Source organism: Phoca vitulina, unplaced genomic scaffold (assembly GCF_004348235.1).
Source record: "Phoca vitulina isolate PV1807 unplaced genomic scaffold, GSC_HSeal_1.0 scaffold9, whole genome shotgun sequence".
Lineage (NCBI taxonomy): Eukaryota > Metazoa > Chordata > Mammalia > Carnivora > Phocidae > Phoca > Phoca vitulina.
The window spans coordinates 1,890,048-1,914,890 of record NW_022589712.1 but is presented as its reverse complement, the minus strand read 5'-3'; the positions used below and the strand labels follow the sequence as shown (position 1 = coordinate 1,914,890).

Sequence of the window (24,843 nt, the reverse complement as noted above, 5' to 3'; positions counted from 1 at the left end):
AGAATTAGGAGGAAAACTAGCAGAACATCCAAGAAGTAGAGGTTAAAGAGATAGTTGGGAGCAGAAGGAACCTTTTTCTATATAGACTCCCAGGAAACCCTAAAAAATTAAATATTATTAGCAAAATAGCTGTTTATGGTTAATATTAAGGACGTCAAATATATTAAGTTTAGCTATTTTGTTTGTCTTTAATAAATGACAGAAAATATATTTTCATAACCTGTTATAGTTACTAGCTTGGCTGTTTCATTGGTAGAAAATACGGGGGACGTGGTCACATGTGGGTAAGGTTTCTGAGACTGACAGCTCAGTCTATTATTTTCCTGTCTGGTTAGCCTGAGGATTGGTTCCCTAAATTCTCATGAGCTGACTCACTACACAGCCGATCAGACTCCTAGCTTGTAAGAAGCTTGGACCCTGGACTTTGTAAAACCTTTTTAACACTCTGGTATATACACTTTGTGATCCTCAAAGTGCAGTTGGCCCCGAAATGCCCTGTATATGTCAGTTAATTGGTTCGTGGCGCAATGTTTTGCCATCAGCTGTGGCCGTGGATTTCTTACTGAGACATCGTTGGCAGCAGTGTGAGGCTTTTCTAGGAACCGTTTTGGGAGAGGCAGAGCACAGTGACAGGAATCCCGTAGTTGGGGTCCTGGAGAACTGCAGGCCTTGGTGTGCCCCTCTTCAGAGCAGGGTAGCAGTCCTGCTCATTCTCAGAGCTGAAGCGTAGATTTATACAAATCAATTTCAGTCCATTGTAGGGATTTTAAATTGTTAGCTGCTCTTCTCTTCTCCTTTAGCAAATTGGGTGGTATGTATCTCTACGAGGAGGATACTGTGGTGTTAGGCTCATCGACTGAAAACCTTTTGAATTGGACTCCACACTCATTATACTAAAACCAAGTCAAGTTTTAGATATTCTAAAACATTCAGATGGTTGCTAAAAGTCATTCCATCCAGTAACTAAGTTGATTTGGCCAGTGAATATGAATCTACAGCTACCTCATCATGTGTCCTTTAGAAGTGCTGCTTAAAATCATGTTATCAAAAAAATAATAAATAAAATTATGTGATCTGTAGGAACCATACTGACTTTTTACATGATTTTCTGGTAAAACCTGACCTTAAATTTTTTCAGACCAAATAGTCTTTCATCCTCTATGATCTGTAACTTTGGGATTGTAAAGTACTTGTCTTGGCTTTTAGCAGATGCAAAGTTTTTTAGAAAAATTAAATTTCTGACCATTTGCATTTTTTTGTAGCCATCTCGTCAGCTTTCAAAACAGGTGGTCTGGTTTGCTCTTTGGTTGTCTAAAGCACACAGAGATGTTACCTCAGTCTACAAAATTGTTTTCTACTCATTCTCTTATACATGTTTTTCTTATAAATTAGTTCAAATATGCATCTGGAAGTAGAGTGTAATTAAATCAGAAGGGAATGCATTTGGTAGAGTAGGATATGTGCTTCAAAACTGGCCTCCCTGCTGGGGCTGTCGTCCCCGACTGCAGCTGTTCTTTACCTAGAAGCCGGGGCCTCTTCGAGAGCACGAGGGGTATTGTGCGCACTCCCTACACACACAGGCATGGGTTCGCTCTTTCTTGCGTGTGTGCACGCACAGAGCCAAAGCCTCCCAGTGGCTCCCACTTTACCTAGAGTCAAATCCAGACTCTCACGATCGTGGTCTGGCCTCGGCGAGTCTCACTGCGTTTCCCTCTTTTCACCTGGGGTTCATCTCTGGCCGGTGAGCCCAGCCAGACCCACGCCGGCTGTAGGCCTTAGCACCTGCTTGTCGCTCTGCCCAGGAAGCTCTTGAGGTGGCCATGAGGCTGCTGCGTGTCCCTCAGGGCTCGTGGCAGGTGTCCATCTTCATGGAAGGCTTTACAGTCCCAGGAGCTTAGGAAGCTCCTGGTCATTTTCTTTCTTACAACCCTGCTTGTGTTTTCCACAACATGACCACTATCTGATTTGCTTGTTTTCTTGTTAGTCTTTTCCTCCTGTGCCCCACAGCTACACTGTAAGCTCTTTACAGGCAGGGACACTGACCTGTTCATCGCTGTGTCCTCAGCACTGGAACATGTCCGTGTGAGTCTGTATGTGGTTAAACGTGTTGACAGGCAGCACTCTATCCAAACACTGCGGAGTTTCTTCCTTTTCTCATCCTTCACCCAGAGTGACCATCAGCTCATCATTATAAAAACTACTTGGGCTTGAAGAGAGGACAGGAAGTGTTTTTATCATACAGGATTATTCTCTATAGCAAAGTGTTGGTAGATCAACAATTGCCTGTAAATGAATGTTGTCTAACAGGACATGAATGTAGAAGTATTACACAGATTCCATCTTTGTACTCCTTGCAACTGGAACTTAGGTGCCCTTTTTTAAAGTGATCATAGTTGTTAGCTATCTTTGTTACTGGAATAAAATAAAGTAGTGCTCAAAGGTGTCAAAATGTTTTTTTTTCAGGTGGAACATTGAGAATTTATGCAGATAGTTTAAAACCAAATATTCCCTACAAGACAATCCTGCTGTCTACCACGGATCCTGCAGACTTTGCTGTGGCTGAAGCGTTAGAGAAATATGGTCTGGAAAAAGAAAATCCTAAGGATTACTGCATTGCCCGGGTAAGTAACTATCACATCAGAGCTTACCAGTATTGCACATGCTACAGCTTCACATTTAAGCGGAAAGATATTCTTTAAATCAAGTTAAATGTAGGGTAATTTTCTTCCCATGGTACCATTTAAAATGTAGTAAGTGGAAACCTTGTCTTAAATATGTATAAAAAACGAACATTGTCCTTTCCATTACAAAAGTAATAAATAAATATAAAGTAAAAAAGTATGAAAAGGTGACTTGAAGAAAATAAAAATCACCCATAATTCTAATACCAAAGGGTAACCCCTATTAACATTTATATGTATGACAACATATATATAACATTATATATATATCTCTTTAGTTCCTGTTTTGCATATATAGATAACTTAATATTTTTCAAGTGTTTTTCTAATGGTTTTACTAAGATACATCATGAAGATTCAGCTTCCAAATAAAAACTCCAGTTTGCTGTTCTAACTAGCACTTGGTGTCTACATTTCGTCATCATCCCCGTCATTTCTTGCAGATAAAGACCGTGTATCTTTCACCCAGTTCTCACAAGGACAGTGAGCTCTTCTTCCTTAGAACTGAGCGGTCTCATTAAGTAAAATCAAGCAGGTTTTCTCTTCTGAGACAGACTACCTGGACAATTCTTTTTTTTTTTTTTTTTTAAAGATTTTATTTATTTATTTGACAGAGACATAGCGAGAGAGGGAACACAAGCAGGGGGAGTGGGAGAGGGAGAAGCAGGCTTCTCGCTGAGCAGAGAGCCCGATGCGGGGCTCGATCCTAGGACCCTGGGATCATGACCTGAGCCGAAGGCAGACGCTTAACGACTGAGCCACCCAGGCGCCCCATACCTGGACAATTCTTAACCCTGAAGTGTGCGCGGGCTTCTTCATTACCAGGATTTCCCTGTCAGATCGCATTGGCACTGGGGTTTGACAAGAGATGTCTTCCTTTCCTCACCTTAGCAATCGATAACTAAATCATAAAACAGTGTGGTTCCTCGTGTCAGGGCCCCCCCCCACACACACACACACATACACACACTCAGGATTACGGAGGAACGGTTGCAGTGCGGTAAACTGCGTGTACTTACCTCTGCGGCCTCGCTAGGGCTGGTGCACCAGCCCAGGGGACACCTCGTCACCTGCAGAGTGTCCGTGTGCCTCTGTGTGATGCGTCCCTTCCTCTTCCCCCTTGCCCAGGCAGCCACTGGTTTGCTTTCTGTCACTATAAAGTACTTGGATGTTGTAGAATTTTTATGTAAGGAGCCGTATGCAGCGTGCACTCCTGTTGCTTGCTTGTACTTGGCGTGACAATTTCAAGTGTGCTTGCTTGTATCCATGCTTGTCCTTTTTGTTGCTGCGTGGTATTTCATTATATGGATATGTCCAAATTTATTCATCTCCTTACCTGTTGACAGACATTTGGGTTGTTTCCAGTTTTTGGCTGTTAGAATAAGGCTACTGTGAGCATATGTGTGCAGGTCTTCTCACAGACAGACGTTTTTCCTCGAGTAAAGTGTTTGTGCAACTGAAGAAACTTTGAAACTGTATTCCAAAGTGATTATACCGTGTTCCATCTGCATCAGAAGTTTGTGAGAGCGCCATATTTGATGTGGTCAGTTACTTTAAATACCAGCCGTTTTGATAGGTCATAGTGGTATCTCGTTGTGGAAAACATTTTTAGGGGTGCCTGGGTGGCTCAGTCGTTAAGCGTCTGCCTTCGGCTCAGGTCGTGATCCCGGGATCCTGGGATCCAGCCCTGCATCGGGCTCCCTGCCCAGCGGGAGGCCTGCTTCTCCCTCTTCCCCTGCCCCTGCTCCCTGCTCATGCTCGCTCTCTCTCAAATAAATAAAATCTTTAAAAAAAATTTTTTTTAATTTCCTGTGAGAGATAAATATCAAGTCCTTTGTATGATACATATGTTGTGTATATTTTTTCCTCATCTGTGACTTGTTCATTGCTGGTTTGCCTTTTCATTTTTTAAATGATGCCCTTTAGAGAACAAATTTTTTTTATTTTTGTGGAAGTCAACTTTTTTGTTTTTAGCATTCCTTTGTGTTCTATAAAAGAATGTGTCTCTTCTGAGGTTCCACATACTTTCCTCTGTCTTAATATTATTTTTTAAAGATTTTATTTATTTGAGAGAGAGAGAGCAGGAGCAGAGGGGAGAGGGAGAGGGAGAAGCAGGCTGCCTGTTGAGCAGGGAGCCCGATGATGGATGGTGCCTGTGTCGGCTCCCTCCCAGGACCCCGGGTCATGATCTGAGAGCAGTTGGATGTTAAATGAGACACCCAGGTGCCCCTCCTCCTTTGTCTTATAGAAGTTTTATAGTTTTAGTTCTTACACTTAGGTCTGTATATTCCGTTTAAAGTTAACATTTGTGTACGGTGTGAGATTAGGGTAGATGTTCATTTTTTTCCATGCAGATACCCAGTTGATCCAGCACCATTTGTTAAAAAGGCTTTCTTTTCTCCCATTGAGTGCTTTGACACCTTTGTTGAAAATCAGTTGACCATATATATATATATATGTGGCTCGATTTCAGGAATCTGTTCTGTTAATCTGTATGTCTTGTATCTTTTTGTGAGCATTAAGCTGTATTGATTACTGTAGGTTTTGTAGTAAGTCTTAAAGTTTTACTGGATAAAGTAAATCCCAGTTTTGTTGTTTATGTTTTTGATTTTAAAAATTGCTTCCGTTATTCTAGGTCATTTGTGTTTCTGAAAAAATTTCAGAATCAGCCTGTCAGGTTGTACCCAGAAGGTGCTGGCATTGTGACTGGGTTGGCGTGGGTTCTGCAGATGAGTCAGAGGCGTCCACCCTCGAAGTGTCTAGGCTGCCAGGCTGCGAGCACAGGGCGCCTCTTGTTGATGCGGCCTTACTTTGAGTGCTCAGTGTGGGTCTCAGACCTCTTCTGTTAGCTGTAGATGGAGTTAAATAAAGGGCTTGTTGAGTTTTATGAATTTTTTCTTTTTGCTGAAAAGCTAAGAAGTTTTATTCAATTAGAAAAACTATTTGGTAGATCTGCAATTTTATGAATATAGCTCAGGTTTTAGCTGAAAAGAAAACAGATTTTTTCCCCATTAAAATGACAATAAAGAAATAAAATCTGTATAAATGCACAAGAACAAAGAGAATGAAAGAAGAGATGGCAAAAGAGCAGAGTTGTGAATGAAATTCTGGAGAAGTCAATGACTGGTATCCCACTTGTTGGGCCCAAGGAAACCTGCAGAGAGAACCTAGCAGGAAGAAACTGGCCGAGCGCCCACATCACAATCCCCAGCAGACTCAGGAACGAGGGGCTGTAGCACATGCTTCAGCAGCATTGAGGTTGGGCTAAAGTGAAATTGGGTTGGAAGTTTTCATAAGAAGTGGCAGACCCCACCAGATTCTCTTCCCCATCCCTGCTACTGTGTCATCTCTCCATCTGAAGGCTGTGATGGAGGTGACAGGGGAGGAGGCCTTGCATTTAAGGGTAACAGGAGTAGCAGGGTATGGCAAGGGTCTTTACTGAAGATGGGAGGGTGAAGTAGAAGCGCTTCCCAGGACACTGACAGCCTGAAGATTTGAGGATTTCTCCCAGAAGGCACCCTCCCGCCAAGGGACAGAGATCTGTATGGAAACTGACCTGTGGAAGCTCAATCCGGTAACCTCACTCAGAGGGCTCCTGACAATAATCCTTGCCCCTCACCTTGAACTTTCTTTTGCCTCACTGTCGAATGTGAACTGATGGCCAAGCATCAACAGACATTTGAAACACCTTTAAAATGAAGGACAGACCAACACAAGTAGGAAAAAGAACCTGGTCTTACTTCATGGATGCGACAAGGCAGAAAGCAGGTGGAAGTGTTCAAAAAGAGAGACTCAGGGGAGAGGGAAGACCATGCATCTGTGGAATAAGACCACAGTGCTGTCACGAGGGACACTTGGAGAAAGGGACCTTGGAAATTTAAAATAGAAGTCAGTAAGGGATAGGAGAAAAATGTCAGTAGAAGGGGTGGAAGATAAAGTTCAAGATATCTGCCCAAGTGTAGAACAGAAAGAAAAGAGAAAATATCGGAAAGGTCATCTTGTAGAATACCTAGCACTTAGCTAAATGAGGGCCAGAGAGAGAAAGCAAGAGGACATGGAGAGAGAGAGGTTATCAAGGAAATGTACTAGAATGTCTCCCAGAACTGAAGGGTTTGAGTTTCTAGCTCAAAAAGGGCCTGCTGAGTAATGGTACAGTTACTTCAAAAAAGAGCCAAACCAAGGTGTATTATTTTGAAATTGTAGAAAACTAGAGAAAAGAGAATAATGATTCCAAAGAAAAAGATTCCAGTTGCATATAAAGGATCCGGCGGAGGAGGGTGGGCAAGATTGGTGCCAGTCATTTCAGCATAACCATGGAGTCTGGAATACATGACATGACACAGTACTTTCTGAATCAGAGTGAAATGATTTCCAATCCAAACTGTCAAGTGGTAGATGGGTGGAACAAAGACATTTCAAAGCTTCCAAGGCAAAATTTACCACCCATTCAGCCTTTCTCAAAAAGGTACTGGAGGACATCCTCCAGCAAAATGATGGAGTGGGCCAAGAAGTAGAAAGGTACAGACTCCCCGAATAGGATCTAGCACAGGAGGTCATCCCGAGGGTGATGAAGAAGGATAGAGAGTCTGGAAGATGTCTGTCTGTGCAGTCATCCTACAGAGCACCCACTGCACGGTGGAGAGAGTGTATGAGACTGAAAATAGTGTTTCTAATGAGGTGATAAATGTTAGTTATACTGTCTAAAACAAATGGCCAGTAAATTCCTGAGTGTGTTTCTGTGAGGATGTTTTTTCAGTTCTGTGTTACAGCAATTAATAAGACGCAAACTAAACACCCATTACTAAAGGAATGCTTATGCCACTGGATACCTGTTGCTATGAAACATTATGAATTAAATCTACACCAGTTGACTTGGGGATACATACATTTCATAAAATACCCCGGTTTTGGAAAAACAGTTACCATAAAATAAAATGGAACAACACAAGTCCTTGTCTGTGCATACATGACCGTAGAGAAAGATAGATGCCTAGGAAAAATACACAGCAGTTTACCAGTTACCTACGTGAAGGGAAGAGGGAGGAAAAGAAGACTCTGAAATACACATGTGATTCAGATGTGAGCCCTCTTAACACGAGATAGATAGACGCATAAAGATCATTACTGAACGCATGATTGTAAAAACGTCATCTCACAATGGGTTTGTTTTTTCCTTCCTTATGCTTTTCTGTATTGCAGTTTTTTATAGTGAGCCTGTATTATTTAGAACCCCCACCCTCAAAAAAAAATACCCCAAAGCTCATTTCTTTGTGGGGTGGGGAAAGATAGGTGATCACGAGTGTTTGTTTTTTGATATGCTCTTTCATTTCCTTTGGTCTCACTAAGAGCGTAAGAAATGGTATTGATAAATTAGAACGGAAAGTGATGCTTCCGAAATAAAAGATATATTTTATACTGGATTTCTGGAGAATAGGGTTCATAGATAAAGAAACAGTATCCTGAACTGAAATTCTACCCTACTTTGGGGAGGGGGGAATTCGTGGGGTGAGGTTGGGAGAATAGGTAATCAAGTTAATCATGCATTGCCTCTGAAGGGGAAATACTTCAGATGCAGGACATTCTGGTGCATTTTCCTCCTGGCGGTTAAGTACGAAGTAGAGGAGAACCCTCTTGTAATGCTGGTGAGATCGTTGCTTTTCTGTTCAGGAGGAGAACATAGTGAGCCTTACTGTATATCTGGGAAGTACACTTATGCCTCTGGAGTAATTGGGCCCGTGGAGAAGGATGGATTTGGATGCATGTTCCTTATGGTTTTTGTTAGTCATGGCTGTAAAAAGTGTTCTGGTCAGAATAAAATCAGTAAATCAGTGGTGTGCATAGGGTCTGCTTGGCTGAGCGGAAACCTGACCCTCTTCCAGCTGCGCCCCTGCTAGTCTTTGAGCACCCAGGGCAGGAACTTGGTTACCAGCACCTAGCCTTGCGTGCGAGACTTGGGATTGCTCAGCTGTTTGCCAAGGGAATGTTTTTGTATAAGTGCGTGTGAATCTATTAAATACTACTCATCAGTTCCATACAGAGTTGCATTTGATACATTGTGTGGTAATGAACTTGATCATTTTTTTCCCTTTCATTAATTTCTGCCATACTGTTACTGATGAAATTCAAACATGCAAGGACACCTTCACTGGGGTCATGAAGTTACGAAAGCCTACTTTGGGCTGTAGTGACAGGCCTTTTTAAAGTCATTTGATGTTTTCTTTTGAGGGTCTCCTTCTTTGGGTTTTTTCTGTTCTATTATGTCCTTGCAAATTCTACTTCACAAGCTTAGGGAGTACAAATCAGGAGTTGACTATTGTTTTAATCTTGAATTAGATAGTCTTCGTTCTCTTGGTTTGCCATCTTATCAATTATGTAAGAGGTAGCGCTTCCGTATTCATTCAGTGGTTATTTTAGCTATTTGTTCAGTAAATACTTAAGTTCCTCTTACTCGTTCATTACTCTCTTGGGGTACAAAAGCAAGGGCTGTCTCTGAAAGAACTTCACTAAAGGGGGACAGAGAAGCCGGGAGTGAGAAACGCAAAACAAGGAGCACTGGAGTGAGCGTGGTGGTCAGGGAAGGCTTCCTGGAGGAGCTGTTGTTGAGCTAGACATGGACGCTGGGAAACGAGCCTTTTAGGCTCAAGAGATCATGGACAAATGGAACTCATGGCTTAGTCTGAGAGCTCTGAGTAGTGGCTGGGATCTACCAGGGTGCGTGACAAAGACTGGGGCAGGAGAGGGACAAAGGTCAGGTTTTGAACTGTGTGTGTTCTAAGCCCAAGGTACTAAATTCAATACAAAACAGTACAAGAAAAAATTAATTACTTTAGCAGGACAGGGTATTGTAATATATTTTTCTTTTTCAGGTAATTTGAAGCAGTGTAGAAAGAAATTACAGGGTTCTATACAAGAGTCTAATCCATTTGGTGTATGGATATGATGATATGTTTGGTTGGTAAGGTTTATTGAGATAACATTGTAGTGCCGTAGGTTGAAAATAATGTCCAGACGCCAGTGGCTTGGCTGCTTCTCCTGTCTTCTATAATCATGTTTTGGTTTGCTTTAATACTGAAGTAGAATGAAGGAAGGGCAAAAGTCCAGCAGGTGCATGAGATTATTGGGCTACTGTCACCTAGATTCTCCCTCTGTATTATTGGGGGCTTTCCCAGATGATTAAGAAAATTGTTTGGCTACCAGAAAAACATAAAAGTTAATACAGCATTATGAGTTTTAAGAGTGTCTTTGAATGTAGTGTTTTAAAACAGATGCTTAAAAACATTTGTTGAATGAATAGCCCTGTGGTATAGCTAAATGATCTTATTAAAATTTAATCATAAAGACCGATTATCTACAAGAAAAAGAATGCTATGCTTTTTCGTTGTTAGGTGACAGTTATCCTGAGAGACCTCACATTAGATGAAACTATAAAAACAATTATTTGATGATGCAAGGAAAGTGGATTAGGGACCAGAGACTGAGCAGTAGTGGAGTGATCTTTCCTTAAAAATTACAGAAATTACTCACAATTTGACCATTACATACCATCCTTCCCTATAAGAGTTTGTTAAAAAACAAACAAACAAAAATTACTCCACTAATTCTTTTTGGGGGCCAGAGAGGCAGGTAGATAAAAACAGCGAAGCTTTTTATTGGAAGCTGTTGTCCTTCACTTTCGTTGATTAGTTGGAGAATTGTCTGTAGTGTTTGATCAGTTTAATTTTACCGTGACTTTATTTACAATAAATTCTGGTTTGTAAATCCTGGTAATTTACTTTTTAGGTATAGCACAGTTAATTATTTTTCCCTTTCAGGTTATGCTTCCTCCTGGAGCCCAGCATTCTGATGAAAAAGGTGCTAAAGAAATTATCCTTGATGATGATGACTGTCCTTTACAAATCTTCAGGGAATGGCCAAGTGACAAAGGTAAAGGGTAATTTTATTTGTTAAAGAATTACTTATATGATACATTAAATTTCTGCCGGATATGTTAGTTGTTTAAAAGTGAGGATGCTGGGGAGCGTGCGTGGCAGGATTTTTTGGTTGTGTGTGTGTGTGGGGGGGCTGTTTGCTGTATAGTTTTTTAGCTCCTTCCTAGACTTGACAGATGTTGTCCTGAGGGCCACACTCCGCTTGTGTGAGTTTGGGGTGTAGACCTGGAACAGGCTGTCCTGCCGTAGGAGGAGAACCTTGTCTGGAAGGAACAGGATGGGGGTTCCGCACTGTGTCGGCCAGTGCAAGAGCACTGTTCTCTGTCAGTGGCAGGGTCCTCTCCACCCTGAGCGCTTGTGATGGGGACGGTGACCTGCAGCCTTAGAGATTGTCCAGGAATTTAGTCATTTCAAATGAGAAATCCAGACTTTTCACCATTCAGTTTCCCCTGATTATTTCAGAGCAGTGAAGGTTGAAAGCTATGTTTTGATGAAATCTAGTTTTCTTGCTTTCAGTTTCACACTGTAAGCTGTGTGTCCTTGAGTAGAGGCCTTTGCATAATGAAGACATACAAATTGATTGCCCATTCATCGTATCAGTAATGTAGACTGGTAGTTTAAATTAAAGTGTACACTTGCTTAGTCTACCTCTTTATAATATAAATTCAAATTGCTTTGAATTCTGAGTTAATTCAGTTGAGTTAAAATCAGGTCAACTAAAAATATATTTGTATATATGTATTTGTGTATGCATGTGGTGTGTGTGTGTGATTGTATTTATTGATCATAGGGTTACTTACCAATATGAACGTTGATTTGTTCTTAAACTGATGCTGTGTTGTTTTCAAGCATGTAATGTGCTTTGGTAGTTGTTAATTTAAAATAATCTTTGGAAATTGCTAGTAGAATTTTTCAGAACACAAGTGACTAATACTTCCTCGACTGAGTAAAAGTATAAATTGGTTAAGCCTTCACTCAATCACTCCTTGGGAGATGTTAAATTATATTTTCTTGGTAAATCTTAGAAGAGTTGACGGTGAGTCATTTGGCCACGTATGCTGATTTGAGTGTGCTTGATGATTGACAATGTGCACTGTTCTAGGGGTTTTAGTCTTTCAGTTGAAGAGGAGGCCACCAGACTATATCCCAAAGAAAACTAAGAAACATGTCGATGGGAAGCTGGTGAAGGGCAAGGAGAGAGCGGAGGGGTCGGGCTATGGCTCTGCGCTTCCGCCCGAGAAGCTGCCCTATCTAGTAGAGCTAAGCCCAGGTGAGAAATACTATCAATATACATTGTTCTATCCTCAAATGTTTATGCTTTTAATGAATTTTATTTAAGTATCCTTTCTGTTGGCTGACAACCCTTTTTTAGACCATTTATTTTTTTAAAAAGTTATTCTTATATTTAAAAAAAACCAGAACCTTAAGGTCACAGGATATGTATATTTATGCATAAAAATAGAGTTCACATGGACAAAAACGAATATTGAAAAACAAAATTTAAAATAGTGAATATGGAGAGTTTAAGGAGAAGTTTAAATGATCCACTTTTAAAATTTTTTTCCAAAAATAACCTATAAAATACTTAACCTAAAAAATGACAAACTGAAATGTACTCTTAGGGCAAATTTAATAGAAGCAAGTGTGTGTGTGTGTATTTACTATACTATTGTTTAATGTATGAACAGTGTCTGAGAAGGTATCTTTAAATTTAACAGTACATCTAAGAAATCCATCTGTAAGAGGAAGGATATTTGTTCGGTTTTAAAATAATAATAGACTAAGTTTATTTTCATGTTAGATATTTCTTTTTAGAGCTCTCTTAATTAAGCTAAAGGTGTTGTTCTAAGTTAGTCATGAGGTAGAGAGATGCGTTGACATTCCTACAGAAGTGTTTTATGCACATATCCCAATGTAGCATATAGATGTGACACACACACATACGTATATGTGTATATGACATTTTATCATTCAGCTAAGCGACATCGTTTTTGTTCATTTGGTTCAAATAGTAGTATGTAACCTATATTATGAAATGCTGTGAAGAACAGAGCATTGAGCTCTCCCGCCCAGAACTGCTTTTATTTTTTATTTTTTTGAAGATTGATTTATTTATTTTGGGGGAGAGTGGGGGGTGAGGGGCAGAGGGAGAGAATCCCAAGCAGACTCCCGCTGAGCACGGAGCCTGACACGGGGCACGATCCCAGGACCGAGATCATGATCTGAGCCGACATCATCAGTCAGACTGTCAACTGACTGAGCCACCCAGGCGCCCCCAGAAACGCTTTTAGATAAAGCTCAATTAGTAAGTACAGAAAAAGCTGGAAGCCAAAATGTAGATCATCTGTGGTTGCTTGGACAGGAATTAAGTTTTTCTCTTCTTTGATTCATGAGCGTTTATTTTTGTTGGCGAGATGATAACTAATGAATAGATGAGGTCTTACAATCTTATGGCACAAGTAGGACCTGTCGATACAGGAAAAATGGTATTGGTTTGACTAATAGTCTGTAATTTATAATCAGTGGCAATATGCTGCGGGTAGTAGTTTTTATACTTAATTATGTTTGAGGAGTTTTTTAGATTAATTAGCTGTTTGTGAGGAGTATGTTAGTGTTGCTTTGTCCCTCCGTTCTCCGGCTGAAAAATTCATTTAAACTTTCTCACTGTGGTTCGGAGACATGTCCCCGTATTGCTGTGCGGTGTGGCGTACGTGAGCGCGGGGGGCTGCTCATCTGCAGCAGTAACAGCAACTGAGGGCCAGCCATTGTGTCGGAACTTAACAAATTTTTAGGATCTTTGGGCACTGGGTCTGCTTTTTAAAATTTTGCATTACATGCTAGAAACTAATGATTGTTTTCTCTAAATCTAACTTTTTGAGGATTTAGGAATATTAGTCTAGAGAGAATTGATAATAGCAGCTGACATAGAATAATTTTCAAATGAATAATGGAGAGGTGGTTTGGATGGGTCGCAGAGACAGGATGAGAATTCAATCCTTCATCTATTTGACAAGTATTTATTGATACTTATGATGTCAGACCCTCCCCATCCTGGGCCTTTGTGATGGAGCACCAACTGAACAGATTAAACCCTCTGACCTTGGCAACTTCCATTCTAGTGAGAATTGCTATTTTGACTGCTTATTTCATATTTTTAGTTTCCCAGCTAAAAAAATATATAGACGTTTTTGTAGGCGTGGGAAAATAACAGGCCATAGATAAAAATTAATTCTCATTAATTCTCTAGTACTTTTCACCAAATACCGGGTTAATGCTCGTAACACATTTCCTCCGTTCGTGGCACTCAGCATTTACTGAGCGGCTGCTTCAGGGAAAGCAGTGAGTACAAAAGTGAAGAGGGGTGTTCCTGCCTTCACGTGGCTCCCATACAAGACATCGTCGTAACCCAGTGTGTGAGGAGCCCCTCCCGAGTACTCCGGGCTGCCAGCCCATAGCCCTGCTTGTGGCTGCACAGCTGTCTGTCCTGCACCTCGGCTCCCACTGGCGCCAGGGTGAGCAGTCGCTGGTGGGCCCGGAGGCTGGGCCGGGGTCTTTCTCACACCAAAGGCACGTTCTGTTTACTAGGTCATGCTGTCTTTTTCAGTTTTCATTATTATTATTATGAGTTGAGCACAGTCAGCATGCTGAATGAAATGGATTTCTTTTTCCATTTACAAGAAAATAATACCGGTAAATGTTGATTTGTCATGAATAGATAAGTGCTGTCCGTGCACTGGACATACTACCAGCCAAGCAAGTATCCTCCCGGTTGGGCCAAGGTGCAGGAGCTGTAGATGGGAGGTTTTTGAGATGGGGGTGTATGCTTATATTGTCTTTATTGTGTTTTGGAGAGACGGGGGTAAAAAGTCATTTTATTCTTTGGTTTGGTTTTGAATGTGTTCAGCCGCGTTGGGTGGTAGTCTTCTACATGGTTAACTAACTTGCTCTCCTGCTGCTTGGTGACTCAACTGTCGTCTTGGTGTTTTCCTTAACAGTGTGCATTGGTTTCTAACACACGCTGCCTGGAGCGCTGTTGTCTTGTCCTCACAGCTCCGAAAGCTCTGGGTGAAACGTGCTTTTCATCCTTTGAAAGGGGTCCCACTGCAGCTCACCCTCTCCTGTCTCTCTCCTCCTTCCCTCTTCCGCGTGTTCTGCATGGCCTCTGTCCTGCCGCCGCTGCCTTCACCTGGGCCCCGTGCATGTGTCTCTAACCCCAGGGAGAAGGGATCGCTTTGCCTGCTACAACTATCACCCTTACGAAGGTAATGCTATGTTCATACTGCTTTTCTAACTAGAGCACTAACAGAGCCTCTTGGGCAAAATAATGTTAAGTGGCCAGACATTTTATGTATTAGTTTCTTAATTAATACAAGTAACTTTATTCTAAGAAATGTAATGTGCCATCCTTCCTTGGTTGGCGTCTTGTCAGCACTCCATGTGCAGCATTCACTTCATCTCACAGAAGCCGAGTTTGCAGAAATGTCCAGCTCCTTTACTCAGGCAAAGTCTAGAGTGAGAAATTGGACTGAAGAAGGACAGGAGCTGGGTTCCTATCCTTCCCCTCCTTCCCCCAAAAAGGTTAGGAAGAAGGGAGAAGCTGGGGGAGGAAGAGGATGGGGGAGAGTGAGGGTGGTGGGTAAGAATGCACCCAGGACCCAGCGGCGGGTGGGAGGGGCTCCGCGCTCACACACTCAGCTGTAACGCTGATGGGGAAGACGTGTCCCCACCACTGGCATGTGTCTGACAGTATTTGGGAGGGTGAGAGGAAGACTCAGCCGTACACCTGGCGTTCACTCATATTGACCATCTTTTTTGTAGGGAACTAACGTATTACATTTGGACCAGGTTTTAGGGTGTTCCTTAGGATTCTCCTTGTTTTCCTGGTTGAAATTTGTTTCTTCTTGTTAGCAAAGATGTACTTTCTTACTTAGAACATTTTTCTCAAATTTGTCTATTTCTGTTTTTGTCATCTTCAGTAGTACAGCTAGTTTTTGGTTTTATGGAAATACTTTTTTGTTTTTATGTTTTAAATGTTATTTTTTTACATGTTGAATGTAACAGATGCTTTTCCATGCTGTATAAAGTTTACCCACCTTTTAGCATCTTGGATTTGTTTGTTGAATTATCTCCAAACTGATAGTACAGATTTTCATTGGATGTTAACTGAACTTGGAGTTTGGAGTTTTGTTCTTTTTAAACAAATACATAAATAAGTGATATTTATCACCTATTTTGATACTCATATATGCATAGAGTCTAAGACCTGTTTTTACTGTTTTTTAATTCCTGAAAAGGATTCTTTAATGTTTTCATGTGTTTGTTAATTTCATACTGTAAAGTAATGGAAACTAGAGAGAAAATGGCATTTCCTTTTTTTTACTTGGTGTGTATAAAAAATGCATAGAATAAACTCATCAAAACTTTGACCAAAGTGCTTTTAGTTTTCCATTTGTATTTTAGGAGAGCTGGTTTATTTGTTTTTCTGAATAGAGTTTGTGAAAATATGATCTAACTAAGCTCTGTACTTCATTCAGTAAGCTTCAGAAATTAGATAGTTTCTTAACTGTTATGTAGATTCACTAAACTGTGAGCTCTGTGGGGATGTGACTGTGTGTTCAGTTTCTCCCCGTGCCTGGGACACGGGAAACGCTCGGTCAGCGCTCTTTAAATGAACGAGTCCCTCCCTGTCCCGTAAGTGGCACGGCAAAAACAACACTTAACACCACATACAAACTTCACCCGGGGTTCACCTGGGGAAGCAAGTAGAGGCAAAAGCGGATTTGGAGGTATAGAATTGTTGTAAAAACAAAAGTACTCTTTAAAAAATGTTCTTATGCTATGTTCATAATGGTCTATTTTCCCTTAATATTTAGAATACTAAGGAAAACTTGCGGTTATATCTCAAATTTAAAAAAAAGCAAAAGCAGGAAAACGAGACACAGAACAATGTGAATAGTAATTTAGGGGTACCAGAGTTGGCAAATAAAATTCAAGACACCCAGAGGCATTAGCAGTTTTAGATAGAAAACCAATTTTTGTGTAAATCGGGTCCCAACGATTGCCCATTTGACTGGATGCCATGTATTTCATTTGTCAACCCTAAAGAGTATTCTAATGTTGGTGCAAAAAAAAAAAAAAAAAAGAGAAAGAAAAATACGTGTATTGAGTTGCTTAATTATATATGCATAAAACAGATTTTAAAGATTTGCTTCTGGGTAGGGAATTAACGCAGGAAAGGAAGGGTGCTTTTCATTGATTACTTCCTGTGCCTTTTAAATTTCAAACCACATGAATATTTTACATATTTTTAATTCTACATTATGACATGAAGAAAAAACCCAAAACCCCTCTGGTAGAAGCAGTGTTGTATGTGGGGGGGTTACTTAGATTTGTCTCTGCTTTTAAAAGTGCTCCAGATTTGTCATCTCTGGGGAAGGAAGGTGCGCAAGTGCTCTTGTTCAGTTGAGGAAGGGGAGAAAATACAAGGTATTGTTTTAGGCAACACTTTTCTGTGTTCATTAATGCCCATGAGATGGTCCTTGTACTCTTAATGAAGAGAAGGGAATGAGATTTTCCAAAAAGAAAGATGTTGCTTATTTGAAGATCACCTGCCTACATCTCCCCTCACTCCCCAAATCAAACCAGAGACCACTGTATCTAGTAAATTCTGTGGCCACCGTTTGGGTTATTCAAAATCTATCCATGAAGGCTTTATCTGTATTTTCTATTGCTGTGAAAGTGTAAGAAAAGAGGGACTGGGAAGGCAGCTTGCCTCTCCCCTGTGTGTGGGGAGGCTTCCAGTGTAGTGACGGGGGGAGGAAGGAAGGACTGGAGGGGAAGTTTGTATTTCCCCCTTTTTCTTTACACCTGTAAATCTGTTGATCTAGAAGAGTACATAATATCCATTTATTAGTCACAAGATACCTTTCAGAAGCACTCAAAATGCAGAGGAATATTAATGTGAATTTTTTCTTTCACCCCTAAACATGTATTTTTCATATTCTTGTATTTTTAACTTTGTTTTGATTGTTCTTCATCATTTATTTGCTTCTTCTGCTTTCTTTGTAATTCATTTGTGTGATTTCTCTGTAACCATATTGCTTTATTTTCTTCATTTTTAGCTACTAATTACTCACTGTTAATAAATCTTTGTTGAATGTGTACTGTGGACCAGACACTGTACTGAGCGCCAGAATCCAGAGATTGTTGTTTGTTTGTTTATTTTTTAATCTGGCCGCCAAGGAGCTCAGAGGTGGGATGGGGGGGCAAGTAAATGGAAATAATCCTGGAATAGGGTTAGTGATATGAAGATAAAGTAGTCCGGGGTGCTGTGGAGGATGGGAAGAACACAGAATGCTTCCTGACTGGGAGTATTTATTGGGACTGCCTGTGGTGTTTAAAGCAAGCAAAATAATCCACACTCCTGGGGCATTTGGACTCAGCAGCTCTAGAAGGGACCTGCCCACCTCTAGGAGAAGGCTCAGGTGGTTCTGATGCCTCATTTTGGATCAGGACGTGGAGGTGGAGTTGGGAGTTGAAAGGAAAACTGTTTAAAAAAAAATGCTTCCGTTGCCACCACACACGATGAGGATATTCCAGCTGTGAAGCATTGCAGATGATGAACCAGTTTTTTTCATGGATATTAGGCGTTGTGGCTTTCAAACACAGGTTACTTTCATCCAGACTTGACAGGTTTCAGAAATATTTCAGAAGTGGGAAATGTGATTAGAATGTTATTTTGTGTACTCTACGATTAACAACAATTGTAACAGAATTTTTATATTCATGGTGTGTTTTGTCTGTGAGAGTTCAGACCACACCACAGCTAAGAGATTTTAGCAGTCTGAAATCCACATACACTCCCAGTGTTTAACTTCTGAAGCTCTCACAGCTTAATTCCTGGTCCCAGTGACCAGAGATTTTAACTGGCAACTGAATAAGTGAATCAGCAAGTTATTGGTGCATTAAAGTCGGTCAGGGAGACTCTGCGTGGCCCTTTTAGGACTTTGCACACCCACGCTAGGTTGGCTCTCACAGCTGGGAGATGGGTCATGATTCACTTCACATTAGTTCTGTGAGGCATGTTTCCTTGTGTGTTCACAGCTCTGAAATCAGAATAAATCTCTGATTGACATCCTCTGTTAGGTTGAATATAGTAGGTGAGAAGTGAGGAAACATTTGGGTATGGGCGGATATCTTGGTGCTGGTTCTTCCTCCTTCTCCCCATGCCATCCCCAGCATAGAAACTCATGCACAGGGAAGTTAGACATTTCAGCAGTTCACAGAGGTATACAATGACACAAAAACAGAAAACCCAGTGTCCCTTTCTGCACCCCCCCCCCCCCCGTTCCACTCCACAAACCTAAGCACTTTTAATGGTAGTTCTTACTGGAACTTACTGTCGGGAATGGGCATTGGAATCACTTGAGATTATTCGGAAGGCATGTGTGTGGGCCTCATCCCCAGAGATTTGGGTCTGAAGGTCTGGATGAGCTATGAGATTGTACGTTGAAAACCCCCGTCTGTGATTCCGCTGCGCCCCGTCAGTCCCGGGTACTCTACAGGCGGCACGTTTGCTGGGAGAACAGTCTGCTCTGAAGGGAAGGTCTCGTATCTGCCTCATAGAATTGCTCTTCAGAATCAGCCACAAAAATCCAGGCTGCATGGTGGAGAAGTTGCTTTTTATGTGATAGAAAATGTTGGTTATGGATGATGATGATGTTAACACCTTAAATTAGATTAAACAGAAGCTAATGTGTCTATGTCTTAATTTAAATTTTCTATATCCAGTTAATTAAATTGCATGATTTAAATATGGAGAGTTCTTTGAAATGGAACGCTGAGAATTGAGAACTGTTATTTCATTTCTAAGATAACCTTTTGTTCGCTTGCTTTGTTGGCTTGTTTGAAATAACATGACGAGAACATCAGACTTGGCAAATGAAGCTTTGTTCTTCTTTCCCGCAGATGGCTCAGATTCCAGAGATAAGCCCAAGCTTTACCGCCTTCAGTTGAGTGTCACTGAGGTCGGGACAGAGAAGTTCGATGAGAACTCCATCCAGGTGTGCAGGCAAGCCGCGGCTCTAGCACCATCTGTCCTTACATTTGGGTAGGAAGGGGCACATGGTACAGGGCCTGCGCACGGCAGCAGATACAGGCATGGACACACGTGAAGGACTTTGTTGTTTTATAACTGTGTGCTCTGGGTCACTTTCCTGTGCCTCAGCACGACCGGAGCAGGCTGTGACATTATGTCCACTCTCCACCTCTGGAAACTGGACCTAGTCGTGGAGTTCCTCCGAGACTGTTGGCTTTTCTCCAGAAGGTGGTGAAAACTTCGTGGGTCTTTTTCAGGATCAGGGGAGGTAGCCTGCCTCTGGGTCTGATGCCCATAGCAGTGGGCGTTCCCTCGGCTGTAGTTAACGATGTGAGCCAGATATGGTACTCAGGTACTCAGTGAAAACAGCATAGCGTGTTCTTTAAATGAGGAAGGCCAGGGTTCCTTACCTGACTGAACTCAGCTGACCTCCAGCAGACCGCCCTTCCTCTGTGCTGTCATCTCCCAGTTGCAAATGATGGGTCGGGTTATTTAGTGTCATTTTCAGTTCTGACATCCCTTCCTTCAGCACAACAGTAAAACAGATAAATAGAATTCGTAATCCTAATCATCTGTACAGATTTATTCTTAGTTATCTAATGTTTAAGATGACCGTGTGCTTCTCAATTCAGATTTATAGTGTGTCTTAAAGCAAGTTACTTGATGCTAAACATAATGTGTTCAATAATTCTGAGACTATTTTGACAGTGTTTATTTACTTTTATACTGGGGGGGGGGTTCTACTTAAAAAGCACCAAAAATCTAGTTTATTTTATTATATTTATCATAAAAGAGGAACTCATGGTTTTAAAATGCTGGGTTTTTGTTTTTATTTTTAAGTAGGTTCCATGCTGGGCGTGGAGCCCAGTGTGGGGCTTGAACTCATGACCTTGAGATCAAGACCTGAGCTGAGATCAAGAGTCAGCCACTTAACCAACTGAGCCACCCAGGTGCCCCAAAAATTCTGTTTTTAAATACCATGTCCTTTATGATGGAAGTTTCTTTGATTTCATTTTAGCTGTTTGGATCAGGAATTCAGCCCCATCACTGTGACCTCACAAACATGGATGGAGTTGTCACTGTCACGCCAAGAAGCATGGAGGCTGAGACTTACGTGGAAGGACTGCGCATCTCAGAGACAACCATGCTGCAGAGTGGGATGAAAGTGCAGTTTGGGACGTCACACGTGTTCAAGTTTGTGGACCCGAGCCAGGACCACGCTCTGGCAAAGAGATCTGTGGATGCAGGCCTGACTGCCAAGGGTCCCAGACACAAGCCTGGGTAATTGCTATCCCTCAGCTTTAAGAGTTTAGGGTGGCTTGATTTATGTGTAAAGGAATCTGAATTCGGCATACATGACAGGTGGTTTCATTTTTAAAATTCAAAGTACGGTTTGTTGTTCTTGTTGATTTGGGTTGGTTGCAGAGGAAAGAAGAAGAAAGGGGTCTTGGCTTTATTGTAAAATTGAAGTTGTGGGCTGGTTTTTAAATTAGTTAGGGTTAGGAGTAATGAGACACCTTAGGAACTCTTTAAGGAATTAAAAATAGTTTAGCTCCACCTAGTGCCTTTCTGAGGACTTGCAGTGTGGGCCTATTACCAGAGAAGACAAATCCTTACTGATCATCTAATTAAACTGCTTGACAGGCGAGGGAGTAAGACTTCCTTTTTGGTAATGGTAATTTTTTAAGAGAATACGCTGTTTAGCCCCTTTGTCATCCAGCTCGCAGGCTGCTAGGGCATGGGTCTCGGGGCAGTCGTTGCCACGGCCCTTCCCACCCGCTGTGGAGGGCAGCCAGAGAGTCCGCTGAGTACAGAGCAGCGCTCTGCCCCAACAGCACCGTGTAGAGTGTGTGGGTCGTCTTCTCCCTGCTGCCTGTCCCGTTATTCTGTTCTGTGACCTACCTTTGCTTAGCCACCCAGAGTGATAACTCTCGGGCAGGTGCAAATTGTTAGTTTCTTCGTGTTGGTCTTTTGCCAGTTTTTCGGCATTGTAAACTCAACTGCGATCTTTCCTGGAGGGTTATTAGGTTATTCTGTATCCATCTTGAATCCTGGCCCAGAAAAGGGATAAAAGGCAGCTAGTACAAGTAAGACTTAGTATCTTTCCCAAGATGACACTTTGTGGATCATCACAAATGTTCCCCTAGGCACATGGGACGTGGGAAATGTCATGGGGTGAGACCTTCTGTTCCCAGCTGCTCACCTCCAGCTAGCTCCACGTTTCAGCCAAGGACCCGTCCGTCGGTTCCCAAGGAAAACCAGTGTGGGCCTTGACTTCTCAAGAAAGCCCATTTCTGCCTGAATAGTCTTCCAGCTTTAAACGGAATGTGTATCTAAACTCATCCTTCCGTTTTGTGTCTTGGAGGACCATTTGTTTTATATTCCCTTTTTAAGGTAGTATTTACTTATGAGCCACGTCCGCATTTCCTGCCCCTCATGGTGACCTCTGCGTGGCCCCTTTGTTTCAGCCAACAGTTCAGATGGTTTCCATTCTAATCCTCCGTTCTTCAGGCCTGCATCTTTCTTTCGGCACCAGACAGGGTGACAGGCTGAGGTGTGCCTGTCCGAGAGTCTTACTTGCCACTTACCTGTAGGATGTTTGGCCAAAGAAATCATCGTGTGGAATGGTTTCTTCTGGCCTGTTGCACATTGTTTTTCAAGCAGTACCTGCAGTTTTTCCCAATCATACTTCATTCCTGAGTGGTAGATCATACTTATTTTGATGGTATGTGTTGCAGTTGTAGTGATAAGATTGTCCCTGTCCCATCACTACAGTCCTTGAGTTTTGCCCGGCAGGGTTTTCTGGTTTTCTGTATGTGAGGTTCCTCCCCAGTTGTTTTTGCCATAATGGCTCCTGCTTTGGAGGCCTGCCCATGGTGTCTGTTTTCACCTTATCTCTGGCCAAAAGCAGAATCATACTAAGAACATGGCCTAGGTTTCTTTGATGGGAATGTGCTATGAAATTTTATGTTTATATTACATCTTTTCCTTACAAACCTAGTGAAAACTGCTCAGTGGTTGAATATACCAGTACTTATATGTACATCCATAAATTAGAAAGAACTTTCATTTTTTTTATAAACACTAATTTTGTTCTGTCATCAAACTATTATATGTCTAGGTAGATAACCCATGTTTTTTTTTTTTTCCACAGATGTGTGTATATATGTTTTTTTATTGAGGTATAATTGACATGTGTTAGTTTCAGGTGCAAAGCATAATGATTCAATATTTATATTTTTGCTAAATGATCACCACCATAAGTCCAGTTACCATCCATCACCATACATGGGTACTTTTTTTTTTCTTGTGATGAGAAGTTGTAAGATTAACTTTCTTACCAGCCTTCAGATACACAGTACAGTATTAGTAACTATAGTTTCCATACCATACATCACATCCCTGTGACTTACATTTATAACTGGAAGTTTTTGACCCACTTTCCCCACCCGCCACCCCTGCCTTTGGCAACTGCCAGTCTGTTCTTTGTGTCTATGAGCTGAGGTTTTTTTGTTTTGTTTTAGATTCCACACGTGAGTGAGATAATACAGTATTTGTCTTTCTCTGTCTGGCTTATTTCCCTGAGCACAGTGCTCTCCAGGTCCATCCATATTGTGCAAATGGCAAACTTCCCTTCTTTCTTATGGCTGAATAACATTCCATTTTATATATGTATATAGCTAATATACATTAGTTATATATATAAACAAATATAAACATGCAAGTATATTTGTATAAGTTATATGTATGTAAATGTAAGTAAGTATATATAAATATATAACTAATATATTTTTGATGGGAGTCTTTAGGGTTTCCTATAGGTAATAACCATGTAATCTGCAAATAGTGACAGATTTATTTCTGTTTAGATGCCTCTAATTTCTTTTTCTTGCCTAATTGCTCTGGCTAGGACTTCCAATACTGTGTTGAATCAAAGTGGTGAGAGTGGGCATCGTTGTCTTGCTCCTGACCTTAGAGGAAAGCCTTCAGGTCTTCATCATTGAGTATGATGTGGCTGTGGCCATGTCATAAATGGCCTTTATTATATTGAAGTACATTCTCTCTATACCTTCTTTGTTGAGAGTTCTTATTGTAAACGGATATTAAATTTTGTCAAATGCTTTTTCTGCATCTGTTGAGTTGATCATGTGATCTTTATCCTTTATTTTGTTAATGTGGTGGACCACATTGACTTATGTGTGGATATTGAACATCCTTGCATCCCTGGAATAAATCCCACTTGATCTTGGTGTGTGAGCCCTTTAATTTAATGTTGAATTTGGTTTGCTAATATTTTGTACAAGGTTTTTGCATCTCTGTTCATCAGGGATATTGGCCTGTAATTCTCTTTTCTTGTGCCCTTGTCTGGTTTTGGTATCAGGGTAATGCTGGTCTTGTAAAATTAGTTTGAAAGAGTTCCCTCCTCTTCTAGATTTTGGAGAGTTTGAGAAGGATTGGTATTCATTTTTCTTTGAACATTTGGTGGAATTCACCAGTTAAGCCATCTGGTCCAAGACTTTTGTTTGTTGGGTGATTTTTGATTAATGTTTCGATCTCCTTGCTAGTAATCTATCTGTTCAGATTCTGTCTCATCATGACTCAGTCTTGGTAGTTTGTATGTTTCTAGGACCTCATCCATTTCTTCTAGGTTGTCCAGTACCAGTTGTAAAGTCTTCTCTTTTAGTTTCTGATTTTATTTTATTTCTTTCTTTCCCTCTAGTAACCTTGGGCTTTGTTTTTTTTTTTCCTGGTTCCTTGAGGGGATACATGATGCATGTGTTCTTAATTGCAGATTTCAGGGTCTGTGTCTTCAAACCCTTAGTGAATGGTGGACCAGCAAAGTGGCACAGTTTGATGTTGATGGTCAGGGCGGGGCTTCTGTTGATGCATTTGAGGCACTCATTCACCTTTGCATGTGTGTATGCATCCAGCCTGCATTCGTGGGGCACCTGCGTCACATGTCACTGTCCTCTGGGCTGACGTGGCCGGGACATGGTTCTTACCCTCAATGGTTATACTTAGATAATGTCATTAAAGTCATCAATAAGTCATTTTGTAATCATTTACATATCCAGAATGTAGTACAAATGGGTCCATGTTAAACTTTAAAGTCTTGTTAGCTTTTGGGGAAAAAGTA

General features: G+C 41.2%; 1 protein-coding gene across 15 annotated transcripts in view; it reads left to right on the top strand.

Moving 5' to 3' along the window:
* AFDN (afadin, adherens junction formation factor) overlaps positions 1-24,843 on the top strand; it is a 102,046-nt gene that overhangs the window by 12,082 nt on the left and 65,121 nt on the right. For 12 of the 15 annotated variants that reach the window (XM_032407472.1, XM_032407471.1, XM_032407473.1 and 9 more), the window contains exons 5-10: positions 2,464-2,621; positions 10,493-10,604; positions 11,712-11,879; positions 14,827-14,871; positions 19,577-19,671; positions 20,725-20,987. In XM_032407472.1, the coding sequence (XP_032263363.1) occupies positions 2,464-2,621; positions 10,493-10,604; positions 11,712-11,879; positions 14,827-14,871; positions 19,577-19,671; positions 20,725-20,987 (841 nt within the window). The remainder of the gene's footprint in view (positions 1-2,463; positions 2,622-10,492; positions 10,605-11,711; positions 11,880-14,826; positions 14,872-19,576; positions 19,672-20,724; positions 20,988-24,843) is intronic. The other 3 variants (XM_032407479.1, XM_032407486.1, XM_032407485.1) reach the window with 1 other exon arrangement.